The sequence below is a fragment of the Palaemon carinicauda genome, chromosome 44, assembly GCF_036898095.1.
Source record: "Palaemon carinicauda isolate YSFRI2023 chromosome 44, ASM3689809v2, whole genome shotgun sequence".
NCBI lineage: Eukaryota > Metazoa > Arthropoda > Malacostraca > Decapoda > Palaemonidae > Palaemon > Palaemon carinicauda.
Genome location: NC_090768.1, coordinates 1140921 through 1153567, shown reverse-complemented (window position 1 = coordinate 1153567; position 12647 = coordinate 1140921). Strand labels below are relative to the sequence as shown.

The 12647-nt window shown below is 42.6% G+C and overlaps 1 protein-coding gene across 3 annotated transcripts in view; it reads left to right on the top strand.

The window, feature by feature from the left end:
* Positions 1–12647, top strand: part of Top1 (topoisomerase 1) — a 57912-nt gene that overhangs the window by 26278 nt on the left and 18987 nt on the right. For all 3 annotated transcript variants that reach the window (XM_068366312.1, XM_068366313.1, XM_068366311.1), the window contains exon 5: positions 11130–11282. In XM_068366312.1, the coding sequence (XP_068222413.1) occupies positions 11130–11282 (153 nt within the window). The remainder of the gene's footprint in view (positions 1–11129; positions 11283–12647) is intronic.

The following is a 12647-nucleotide window of genomic DNA, read 5'->3' as shown; positions in this document are numbered from 1 at the left end:
TAATGCTGGTCTCTTACCCTCCACCAAGGGTGTGAATCAGCTATATATATATATATATATATATATATATATATATATATATATATATATATATATATATATATATATATATATATATATATATATGTATATATGTATGTATGTATGTATGTATGTATGTATGTATGTATGTATGTATGTATGTATGTATGTATGTATGTATGTATGTATGTATGTATCCACCGGCTAAGTTAAATATTTAAAAATTATATTTTCATATTAAAATAAATTTTTGAATATACTTACCCGGTGGATATACAGTGATACCTCGGTACTCGACCATAATCCGTTCGAGATCCGTGTTCGACCTCCGATTTGTTCGAGTACCGAATTTTTTTTCCCCATAAGAAATAATGGTATATATTCTATTCCGTTCCCAAGCACTCGAACAGGCCCAAAATATTAATAAAACGTGTACCTAAACAACAATAATTATCTAAATGTGTATGAAATTGGTCAGAAAATCCTATAAAACAATTTTAAACCATTTACTGTACTAAAATAAAACAATTTTAAACCATTTTCTGTACTGTAGTGAACATACCTTTGAGCAGCGGTTCGATGGCATACAGGGATGGATGTGGAGAGGATGGAAGGGGGAGGTTACTGCTTGGAAGGAGAGTCCCCTTCCATGATGTGGCGGGGTAGTTCTCCTTCAGGAGTTGTTTCTCTCTCCAATGAAAGGGTGGGCAGATCTATTTCAGGGGTTTCTTCTCTTCTTTGTCTCTTCTTTGGAGGAGAAACAGGCTTTGATGTAGCAGCTTTCTTTTCTTTTGTGAAAAACTGGTCTATTGTTAATTGTTTCTTCCTCCTCTGCAGTATTCTTCGAAAATGATACATGACACTATCATTAAACATATGCACTGCCCGGTTTGCTACTGCAATTTCTGGGTGGTATTTTTCAGCAAAAGCCTGCACATCTGCCCACTTGGAACAAATTTCATTGATGAGAGAACTTGGAACATCCTCCCTTACCTCATCCTCTTCTGAAGATTCCTGCTCCACAATCAGATCCTGCTGCTGTTGTTGTTGCAGGTGCAACAATTCCTCCACAGTCAACTCGGTAGAATGGCTTTCTACAAGCTCATCAATATCATCCTTGTCGACCTCAAGCCCCAAACTCCTGCCCATGACAACAATTTCCTCAACGACATCAGTGTCATCAGAAATTACAGGGGTAGCAGTGCTTGGACCCGCCTCTGGTTGGAAACCTTCAAACTCCCTCTCTGTGACACATGATGGCCACAGCTTACGCCAGGCAGTGTTCAATGTCCTATAGGTCACACCTCGCCAAGCTTGGTCAATCATGTTAACAGAGTTGAGGATGCTGAAGTGTTCCTTCCAGAATTCCTTTAGGGTCAACTTCGTGTCACTGGTCACTTCAAAACACTTTCTGAAAAGGGCCTTGGTATAGAGTTTTTTGAAGTTTGAAATGACCTGTTGGTCCATGGGCTGGAGTATGGGAGTAGTATTGGGGGGCAAGAATTTGATTTTGATAAAGCTGTATTCTTCTTTCAAGTCATCCTCGAGACCTGGAGGATGTGCAGGAGCATTGTCCATAACCAGAAGACATTTCATTGGCAAGCTCTTTTCAATGAGGTAAGCCTTAACCTGGGGGGCAAACACTTCGTTTATCCACTCAGTAAAGAATTGTCTTGTGACCCAAGATTTAGTGTTCGAGCGCCACATAACTGGTAGTGCACTTTTACAAATATTATTTCGTTTGAACACCCGGGGGTTGTCCGAGTGGTACACTAACAAGGGTTTGATCTTGCAATCGCCACTTGCATTTGCACACAGCAACAATGTTAGCCTATCTTTCATTGGCTTGTGACCTGGCATCTTCGTCTCGTCCTTGGTAATGTACGTATTGGCTGGCATTTTCTTCCAAAATAACCCAGTCTCATCACAATTAAAGACTTGTTGTGCGATCAAATTTTGTTCATTTATGTACCGATCGAATTCCCCCACGTATTTATCGGCTGCAATTTGATCCGAACTAGCTGCCTCCCCATGCCTAGTAACACGATGAATACCTGTTCTATTACGAAACTTTTCAAACCAACCCCTGCTCGCTTTAAATGTAAATGAATCACTTTCACTGGTACTCGGACTTTTCTTCACTAATTCTTCATAGATATGCAACGCTTTTTCACAAATGAACGCTTCACTAACACTTTCCCCGGCCAACTGTTTTTCTTTAATAAATATTAAAAGCAACTTTTCCATCTCCTCAATCACTTGTGGCCTTTGCTTAGTTACCGCCGTAACTCCCGTTGCAACATTCGCCTTCTTAATCATTTCTTTATGCTTTAAAAACGTAGAAATGGTCGACTTCGCCATTCCGTATTCTACCGCTAAATCGGACACTCGTACACCATTCTCATATTTCGCTATAATTTCCTTCTTCAACTCGATCGTTGTTCGCACTGTTTTCCTCTTCTCCTTCCCCTTAACACTCATTACTTTCTTGGGACTCATTATGAAAGCTAAAAAAGCAATTAAAAGCACTGAAAATCACTAAATCACAACGAATGCTGATCGCGCGTTGTCTGAGTGACGCTCTCGAGAGAACTGATGCTTCCCGAACAAGCGAGAGTGGCCGAGATGGCGCGATCATCACAAAGCCCATGCGGTCGTCACGTGTTCGGCTGGTCGAGTACCGAATTTTTGGTCGAGCACCGCAGCAAAAATTTCTCGAAAATTTTGGTCGAACTCCGAATTGTTCGAGTATAGAGTCGTTCGACTACCGAGGTATCACTGTATATAATTTAACGCCCTCCCTTCCGCCCCTCTAGAGAACCTACGGGGTGAGAAGAATTGGAGAACTTTGGAATAGTGATGGTATCCTGCTGAGTGGTGGCGCTAGTGTACACCCAGCAACCCAACACCTCGATCGCCCACGAGTTTTGAATCGGCTGCCGACCGTCAGAGACGTTAGCTATATATATATCCACCGGGTAAGTATATTAAAAAATTCAGTTTAATATGAAAATATCATTTTTTAGAATTGAATTATATCATTTTATGATACAGATATTGTACAATAATTAATGATGCTCTATATAATATGCATGGGTTATGGAATGTACAGTTCTGTACTACACTCCAGTTTCTGCCATGTATATTTACAAACTAATTATTCAATTATATTGCAGTTGGTAGTCATATAGTATATGTCAATTATGCTTTTAAAACTTTAGCTATGGCTTTTATTTTATACTTTTTTAATGTTCATGCCATACCTTATATATTTGTCATATGCAATATTTTCCGCATAGCCCGTGCCTTTCGTTTGCTTTCAATAATCTTTAGACTCGACTGAGTGAGAATGTGGTAATTACTCATTGTTTTCCATGAGTGAATTCATAAAATATTAGTATTAATTACAGTTATGATGGTAAAAAATACTGAATCGTATGGTTGGATTAGGCACAATTGAATATCTGAAAAATATAGCTTACGGGTAGGTGTTGTCTTCACGTAGAAATTTTAAGGTTATTTTATTCAGTTGGAGGTGATACTTGTGTTGTATGCGATACTGCCACTTCTGATTTTAAAACATAATCAGGACATCACAGTAAATAGATAAATGTAGTGAAATGAGTAGGAATATAATAATACTGATTAAGTTAAATACTGTACTATACAGTACAATTTGAATTACTGTAAAGAATATGAGCAAACAGGTAAACTTCAAAAATTCAAGAGAAAGTTGCACTGAATTTAGATGTATTTATTTTGCAAATTATATGTTGGACATGAGGCCTTTATCTTCAATTGCATAATGTAATGTTTTAGAACAAGATGTTCATTTGTAGAACCTCATGGAAATAGTGTATTAAAGTTTTAGAATGGAAAGAAATTTTAGAATGAGTTGTGCATGCTATCAAAGAAATTACTTAACATTTTCTTTCATTTTACACATTTTAAGTTTTTATACGTGGGAATCTCTACATTTATATTTTTATGGTTTGCATGATATTCTATTAAAGTATTTTTGAAAATTAATTTTTAAAATATTAGTTACTTTACCTCTTTCTATCTGTACATTTAAAGTATGTAGATCTGTCTTTATTGATTAAGTACTGTAGTTATTTCTGGCCCTAACTATTTTAGTAAACATAATTCTCTGTATTATGGTTTAAACTTCTCAAGGATTTAAACAAGAGCTTACCACTTGTGTAGTTTTATAGGTTTCTTAATGCATGTTATCCTATTTGTTAATCTTATGTTTTAAGAGTAGAACTTACCTGGCAGTTATATATATATAGCTATAGGCTCTGTCGTCCAGCAGAATTTTTCAAAACTCACGGCAACCGCCATGTGGTGGTGGTGCGGTTAGGTGGTTAACAACCCTTACAGGATGGTACTTGGAATCATTCCCGTTTTTGTGTTCCTTAGATCATCTCTGTCGGTTGGACTGACAACATCGTTGGTCCGCCATTGGAGTTTTTCGTTTGCTTTCCCTGTGTCGCTGTATTGGACTTATTTTTTGGTGACGTATACTGACCTGTGAATTGGCAATCACATTTGTGATTTATTCTTTTGGCTGATTTTTTTTTTTGATTACGATGACCGATAAATTTCATTTTCGAGTTTGTGTGAATGAGGAATGCAAGGTGAGGTTACCGAAAGTTTCGGTGGACCCTCACACTGTTTGTTTGGGGTGCAGGGGTTTTGAGTGTGCCCTTGATAAAAGGTGCAATGAATGTGAGGTTTTAAGCGAGAAGGAATGGTTGGATATGAAACGCTTTGTGCGTAAGAGTTAGATAAAGCCAGGAAGGCTTCTAAATCTAAATCTAAGTCTGCTAGTGAGGTTAGCATAGATATTTCCTTTGATCTCTTAATTACTAATTCTTCTGTAGAAGTTGAGCCTTCTCCTGAGGTAGTAGCCCCTGCTCCTTCTACAGGAATGGTAACTACGGATGACCCTCAGTACGCCAGGGTGGTGGCTGAGATGAAGGCTCTTAAAGACCAGCTTGCAGCCTTAAAGGTAAGAGTGCTAGTGGAATTAGTGCTTGTGAAAGTGCAGTGGAGGTGGCGACTGATCGAACCTGTCGCGCCCCTAGGTCTAGATCTCTACCAAGTTCCCAGGACCAAGGGAGGAGGTACGTCGACGGCCGCAAGGGAGTGACAGGTATGTATCCTCGGTCAGCCATCGCCTCAAGCAGTCCTGTTGCTTTTTCCCAGGCTGCTCATGACCGTCACGGAAAAGGCATGTTGGAAGTAATAGTGTCTTCCCCGAACCCCTCTCCTAGACGCAGATGGCAGTATGAGGCTTCGAGACCGACCAAGAGAAAGTGGATACAGCAAGCTGACCAGACCCGTTCTCGCTCTCCCCTGTCAAGTAGCCCGGAACTTTTTCCTTCCAAGGATGACTGGGACGCCGCTCCAGCGAAAAGGTCAAAGCCCAGAGATGAAAGGAAGGAGGGATCTTCTCTTCTTTTAGGTGACGGGGGACCGTCAAGAGACCTTTCTCCTGCTACCAGCGTGACTCGGCAGCCTTCGCCTTCGGAATCGCAAGACCCAGCAGCGGTCGCGAAGTCTTTCATGACTGTTATGCAAGAACAGCTGGCGTCTCTTGTTCAGGCTTTTAGCGCCCCCCCCCCTCCCCCTGTCGGGCAGGCATAAGGACGACAAATTACCGGTGAAGAAATCTGCCAGTAAGAGGGAACGGAGTTCCTCTCCCTTGCAGGACGACAGACGGTGTCACTCCTCTCCCAGGGAACCGTGCCGCAATTCGTCAAGCGTTCGACGCCGCGCTTCTCCTTCCGCTAGTTCACGCCAGGACGCTTGCGATTCTTGTCGTCAGGACGCATCCAGCATGCCTCTCTAGGACGCTTCCTTTTCGCGACGTCAGGCAGCATTCAGCTCTCGACGCAAGGACGCTTCCAGCTCTCGACCGCAGGATGCATACTCCTCTCGACTCAAGGACGCTTCTAGCGCTCGGCGCCGGGACGCACGCGTCTCTTGGTGTCAGGACGCATTCAGTCCTCGCCAACAGGAAGCATCCGACGATCTGCTTTTCTACTTGACGCAGGTGAACAGTTGGAAGAAAGTGATCCTTATGCAAGTCTGATTGTTACTGATCGGGATGTTAAAGGAACCTCCGACTTAATTCCTTCAGCCCAAAGGAAGACGGAGTTGGAAGGAGGGCAAGACTTAGAGGATATTTCAGAGGATGATGATGAACCTGCTAATGCGGCGGCTGATTATAAGGTTCTCTCTCGCTCCCTCCTTGAGCTGTATGGAGAGGAGTTTAAACCTGCTGCCCCTCGTTCTCCTGAGTCGCAGTTCAGCAGGAAGAAGGCGAAGAAGCAGTTGGCTTTCATCAAAATGAAGCTGTCTGCTTCGGCTAAGAAAGCGCTCGCTAGGATTGATGACTGGCTGAAGGAGTGTAGGCAAGCAGGTAAGACCACCTTCTCGTTCCTACCAGCTCGACTTGCATCTAAGGCGGGCATGTGGTATGAGACTGGAAAAGCTCGGGGCCTGGGAGTGCCTGCCTCCTCCCAGGGGGACTTCTCCGGTATTTTAGACTCTTCCAGAAGACATGCCCTTAACTCTGCTAAGGTAATGTGGTCTATGTCAGACCTTGACCACTTCGTCAAGGGAATCTTCCGAGCCTTCGAAGTGTTCAGCTTTTGGGACTGGGCTTTGGGTACGCTGGCCAGGAAAACAGAACTCTTACAAGACACCGAAGACCTAACCAGCATTATGGCCTGTATGGACAAGGCTCTTAGAGATGGGGCAAACGAGTTGGCTTCCCTATTCTCTGCGGGAGTTCTAAAGAAGAGGGCCCTTTTATGTTCTTTTACATCCAGAGCGGTTATGGTCGCGCAGAAGGCGGAGCTCCTATACGCCCCTCTCTCGGAGCACCTTTTTCCTGAGTCCCTAGTCAGGGACAGTACCTTTTCGCTAGTGCAAAAGGCCACGCAAGACCTCCTGTCGCGCTCCGCAAAGAAGTCTTTACCAGTGATTCCGTCATCACTGAAGAAAGAGGAGAGGAAACTTCAGCAGCCCTTTTGGGGTAGAGCTCCTGCTAGAATGGACTTCAGAGGAAGAAGGCAGGAGACGGGCAGTAGAACGAATAGAGGTTCGTTCAGGGCCCGCTCCAGACAGCGGTAGGAGCAAGGCTGTCACATTTTTGGCATGCCTGAAAGGAAAGAGGGGCGGACGCCTGGTCCCTCTCGGTCATCAGAGAGGGATACAGAATCCCCCTCTTGAAGAAGCCTCCGCTTTCAAGAACGCCTCTAGCCTTAGTGGCGCAGTACTCAAACGCCGTGAAACAAGGGGTGCTTCTGGATTTGGTGAACCAGATGCTGGAGAAGGGAGCGATAGAACCGTTCCTGGAACTAACTTCCCCAGGGTTCTACAATTGCCTATTTCTGGTGACCAAGAGCTCGGGTGGATGGAGACCCGTTCTAGATGTCAGTGCTCTAAACGTCTTTGTGGAAAAGACAAAATTTTCCATGGAGACGACGCAGTCGGTGCTGGCAGCGGTACGTCCAGGGGACTGGATCTTGTCTCTGGACTTAAAGGACGCTTATTTTCATATCCCCATCCATCCAACTTCAAGGAAGTTCCTAAGATTCATGGTCCAGGGCAAGTGCTTCCAATTCAAGGCCCTTTGTTTCGGGCTCAACACGGCTCCTCAACTTTTCACCAGAGTAATGGCAAACGTGGTAGGATGGCTTCATCAAGAGGGGATAAGACTATCCCTATACCTGGACGACTGGCTGATAAGATCCCGGTCGAAGGAAAAATGTCTGGAGGACCTAAGCAAGACTTTTATGATGGCCCAAGAACTGGGTCTCGTCATCAACAAGGAGAAGTCCCAGACCGAACCAAGTCAGACGATTCTTTATTTGGGGATAGTTCTGGACTCAGTTCGTTTTCGGGCTTTTCCCTCCCAAGAAAGGCAAACCAGGTGCCTCGGGAAGGTTCAGGAATTCCTGGAGAGAGAGAAGTGCTCAGCGAGGGATTGGATGAGTTTGGTGGGCACCCTCTCCTCGCTTGAGCAGTTTGTCGCTCTGGGAAGACTGCACCTCAGACCTCTTCAACACTTCCTTTCAAGAGTGTGGGACAGGAAGAATCAGGAGGACTTTTTTTTTTTTTTTTTTTCCTCCCCCTTCCACATTCCAGCAGAAATCAAAAGTCATCTGAGTTGGTGGCTGCATCCATCAATTTTAGGGGAAAGAATCTCCCTGTTCAGGAAGAACCCTGACCTAGTGTTGTTCTCAGACGCTTCGGAGTCAGGATGGGGAGCAACATTGGGAAGCAAGGAGGTCTCAGGCTCTTGGGGAGCGGAACAGAACGAATGGCACATCAACAGGAAAGAGTTGATGGCCATTCTGTTAGGACTGAAGTCCTTTAAAGACTCCGTTTCGGGGAGGATAGTGGAGGTCAATTTGCACAACACCATGGCCTTGGCTTACATCAGAAAGCAAGGGGGAACTCACTCTCTGTTCCTGATCAAAACAGCAAGAGAGCTCCTTCGGTGGTCGAAGGAGAACGGCGTAGAGCTTTTAACAAGATTCGTGCAGGGACAGAAGAATGTAAGAGCGGACATGCTCAGCAGGAAAGGGCAGGTTTTACCCACAGAATGGACCCTCAACCATCAGGTTTGCCAGAGGCTGTGGAAGTTATGGGGGAGGCTGGCTTTCAGGTTTGCCAGAGGCTGTGGAAGTTATGGGGGAGGCTGGCTTAATGCCTAAATCCCATATTCAATTCAATTATGGGGGAGGCCTTCAATAGACCTCTTTGCCAACAACCAGAACAAGAGGATCCCCAACTACTACTCCCAAGTCCCGAACGAGGAAGCGATAGCAGTAGATGCCTTCTTAATGGACTGGACAGGGATAGACACCTATGCATTCCCCCCTTTCAAGATTATCAATCTAGTTGTCAGGAAATTCGCTCTCCTCGAGGCAGGAAGAGTGATCTTGATAGCTCCATTTTGGCCAGCAAGAGAGTGATTCACAGAGGTGGTGGACATGTTAGTGGACTTCCCAAGAAGCCTTCCTCTAAGTCCAAAGCTTCTCAAACAGCCCCACTTCGAGAGGTATCATCAAAACCCCCTCGCTCTACAACTGACTGCCTTCAGACTATCGAGAAGCTTGTCAGAGCGATAGGCTTTTCTACTCAAGCTGCAAGAGCTATCGCCAGAGCGAGGAGGGTCTCTTCACAAAGAATCTACCAATCGAAGTGGGAGACCTTTAGATTGTGGTGTAAGCAGCACAAAGTGTCTTCAACCGCTACCTCTGTGAGCCAGATAGCTGATTTTCTGTTGTTCCTCAGGCAAGACTCTAAGCTGGCTGTATCCACCATTAAAAGGTACAGGAGTATGCTTTCGGCTGTCTGTAGGCACAGAGGCATAGACTTAACACGGGATAGAGACTTGAAAGATCTCTCAAAGTCTTTTGAAACAACTAAAAAGACTCGGTTAAGACCCCCAGTTTGGAATTTGGGTGTGGTTTTGAAGTTCTTATGCAACAGGAAGTTCGAACCCATCTCGCAAGCAACTCTTGGAGATGTTAATAAGAAAACCCTCTTTCTGATGGCTCTGGCCATAGCAAAAAGGGTCAGCGAGATTCACGCTATTGAGAAGCAGTGGGCTTTAACCAGGATGGGGCAGTATGTGCGTTAAGGATCGACTTCCTCGCTAAGAATGAGAACCCATCCAAACCCTGGCCGGGGACGTTTGAGGTTCCTAACCTCACAAATGTGGTGGGTCAAGAGGAGGAGAGGTTCCTCTGCCCAGTTAGAGCCCTCAGGGCATATTTATCTCAAACAAAGAATGTAAGAGGTGCATCCAATTCTTTATGGTGTTTAGTGAAGGATCCACAAAAGCCCTTCTCGAAGAATGCATTATCATTCTTCTTAAGGGAGACAATAAGAGAAGCTCACCCCTTTTGTGAAGAGGAAAACTTCGGTCTATTAAAAGTAAGGGCTCACAAGGTGAGAGCCATTGCTACTTCACTGGCATATCGAAAGAATATGTCAGTTAAACAAATAGTGGACGCAATGTTTTGGAGTAAGCAACTCTGTGTTCGCTTCTCAATAGTCAGGGAGGTAAGAGTAGATTATGAAAAGTGTTACACTTTGGTCCCATACATAGCTACTGCTTCTGTATTGGGTAAAGGAGTTACTACCTCCCCTCAACCTTAACTTTTGTACAGTATGCCTGTGATTGGGTTTTAGTTTTTATGGTTGTCTGAGGACTCTGACTTGCGGTACAGTGCCCTCAGTCTAGCTAGATAGTTAATATCTATACTGCAAGGTTAGGTGGTTAGATTGAGTAAGGTTACAGTTTATAAAAGGGGGATAGGTAGTGCAGAAGTCTAGTCACGTTGTTGGTCTCGCCCCGTGTGACAGACTTGATTGAGTTGTTTCAGCATGACAGGTCCCCACCTGGCTGGCACTCCTAAGGGAAAGCGACTCAAGAAGCAGGAACCTTCGAAGTCGCTACCTTAGCAGGTAAGCAATCAAGGTGTTTTTTCTTACGACTTATTGTTGTTTCCCAACGATGTTAGCTGTCTGTCACCCACCTCCAAATGTGTGAATCAGCTATATATATATATATAACTGCCAGGTAAGTTGTATTCGTAAAAATTAAGTTTTTATGATAAAACAAAGTTTTATGAATACTTACCTGGCAGTTATGTATATATTTTAAGTCCCACCCACCTCCCCTCATTAGACAGCTCGGGCAAAGATGATCTGAGGAACAGAAAACGGGAATGATTCCAAGTACCACCCTGTAAGGGTTGTTAAGCACCTAACCGCACAACCACCACACGGCGGTTGCCGCGAGTTTTGAAAAATTCTGCCGGACGACAGAAACTATAGCTATATATATATAACTGTCGGGTAAGTATTCATGAAACTTTGTCTTATCATAAAAACTTCATTTTAGAGTAAAGGTCGAGAATTTAAAAGAAATAAATGTTTTCCATTGAATGTCAGACAGCATAATCAATAGACCTGTTTTAATATTGTGAAATAGTGAATAATTAACCTGATATTTTAGGGTGGTTAAATTTTGAATTTTTCTTTTTCTGTATTCAAACTTCACATACATATTGCAGTCAGCAAGGAAGCGTATGAGGCAGGAGGTGGAGGATGATGATGAAGATGATAAGCCTCTTTCATTTAGAATAAAGGGGAAGAAGCCAGAAGCAAAGGAGAAAAAGAGAAAAAAAATTAAGGACGAAGATGATGATGATGAAGATTTTAAACCAGTAAGTTTATAAACATTTTCAGGTTGCCACATTATTAACTTCGGTAGTTAAAATACTCAATATACACAAAAACTAGTTCATACTGTACGGTAATTATTTAAGATATCTCTAACTAACAATTGTAATCATTTGAATATAATGTGTTTTAAAAGTTAAACCCTGCCAGTTAGGAAGTAAACCCCTGCTAGTTAATAAGTTTACCCCTACTAGTTAAAAAGTTAGCTTTAGACCCTACTTCCTACTTGTCTGAAGACATCTAATGCATTTGTTCTTCATACAAGGATGAATCTGTACCAAAAATAGAAAAGTATATGAAATCTAAATGAAGTATGTTGCAATACAGTCACCCCTTCACAATTTTGTTGTGGATCGTGTCAATGAATGTTGAAAATTTGAGAGTGTGCTACCAATCTTGATAGCCTTCCATACCTCCTATTTCCCTTATAACCAAAGAAAATCCCTTTCTGTCTCTTTGGAAACATTATAAGCATCTAGAACTAATATTAATACTGTACCTCCATTTACCTCAATGAATAATCTTGAAAGTTGCAAATGTGAAGCATGTGAATGTTAAGGGATGGCTGGCTGATGTGCATGTTTTTAAAGGCAAGTGTTCAAATGCCATGCCATGCTTAAAATCATAGTCAGAAATGTTTCTTGAAAAACCAACACCTGTAGATTTTTATTTACAACTTTTTGTACACCAAATTCCCAATTATGATCTGAAGTAGAAGGAATAAAAGATTTATGCATAAAATTTAAAAGAATGAACTAGTTTACTAAAATTTTCTTTGCTAGCAGTACACCAACAAAAGGAATAAAATACAGTACACCCTTTTTTTGGGGGGGGGGGGTGTTAATGCCATCAGTATACTATAGGAGTCACTTACACAGGTTGCATTTAGCAGTACATTAGTGATGTCTCCTTAACCATGACGTTAATGAAGATCTCTGTTGAATATCAATTCAAATAATCACATTCGTTACCCTCAGAAATAACACCAAAATTGGCTGTAACAAATGTTGCAGGAACAAAAGAATGTTTTCTTGGGGAAAATCTATCGTCTGTCTTATGGTCATCTTAAGGAGAATATATCCCGATGCCAACTTGTGATACAGTCAGCTCTAGTTGTCAACGTGTTTGGCACATGCGAATTTCGTGTAATGCAAAAACCCTAAATTTGATACCAAATTTTTTAACTTCGAGAAATTGCTTAAGTAGTATTCAGAGTGAGAAGTTTATTTAGAAATCACCAAATACAGCACAATTTTAAATTTTGCAAGTCAAAACGTGAAATTAACCATTAGAAATCAGCAAATAATACTGTAACGTACTGTATTAGAAAAAGCCAAAGAACAGGTGTC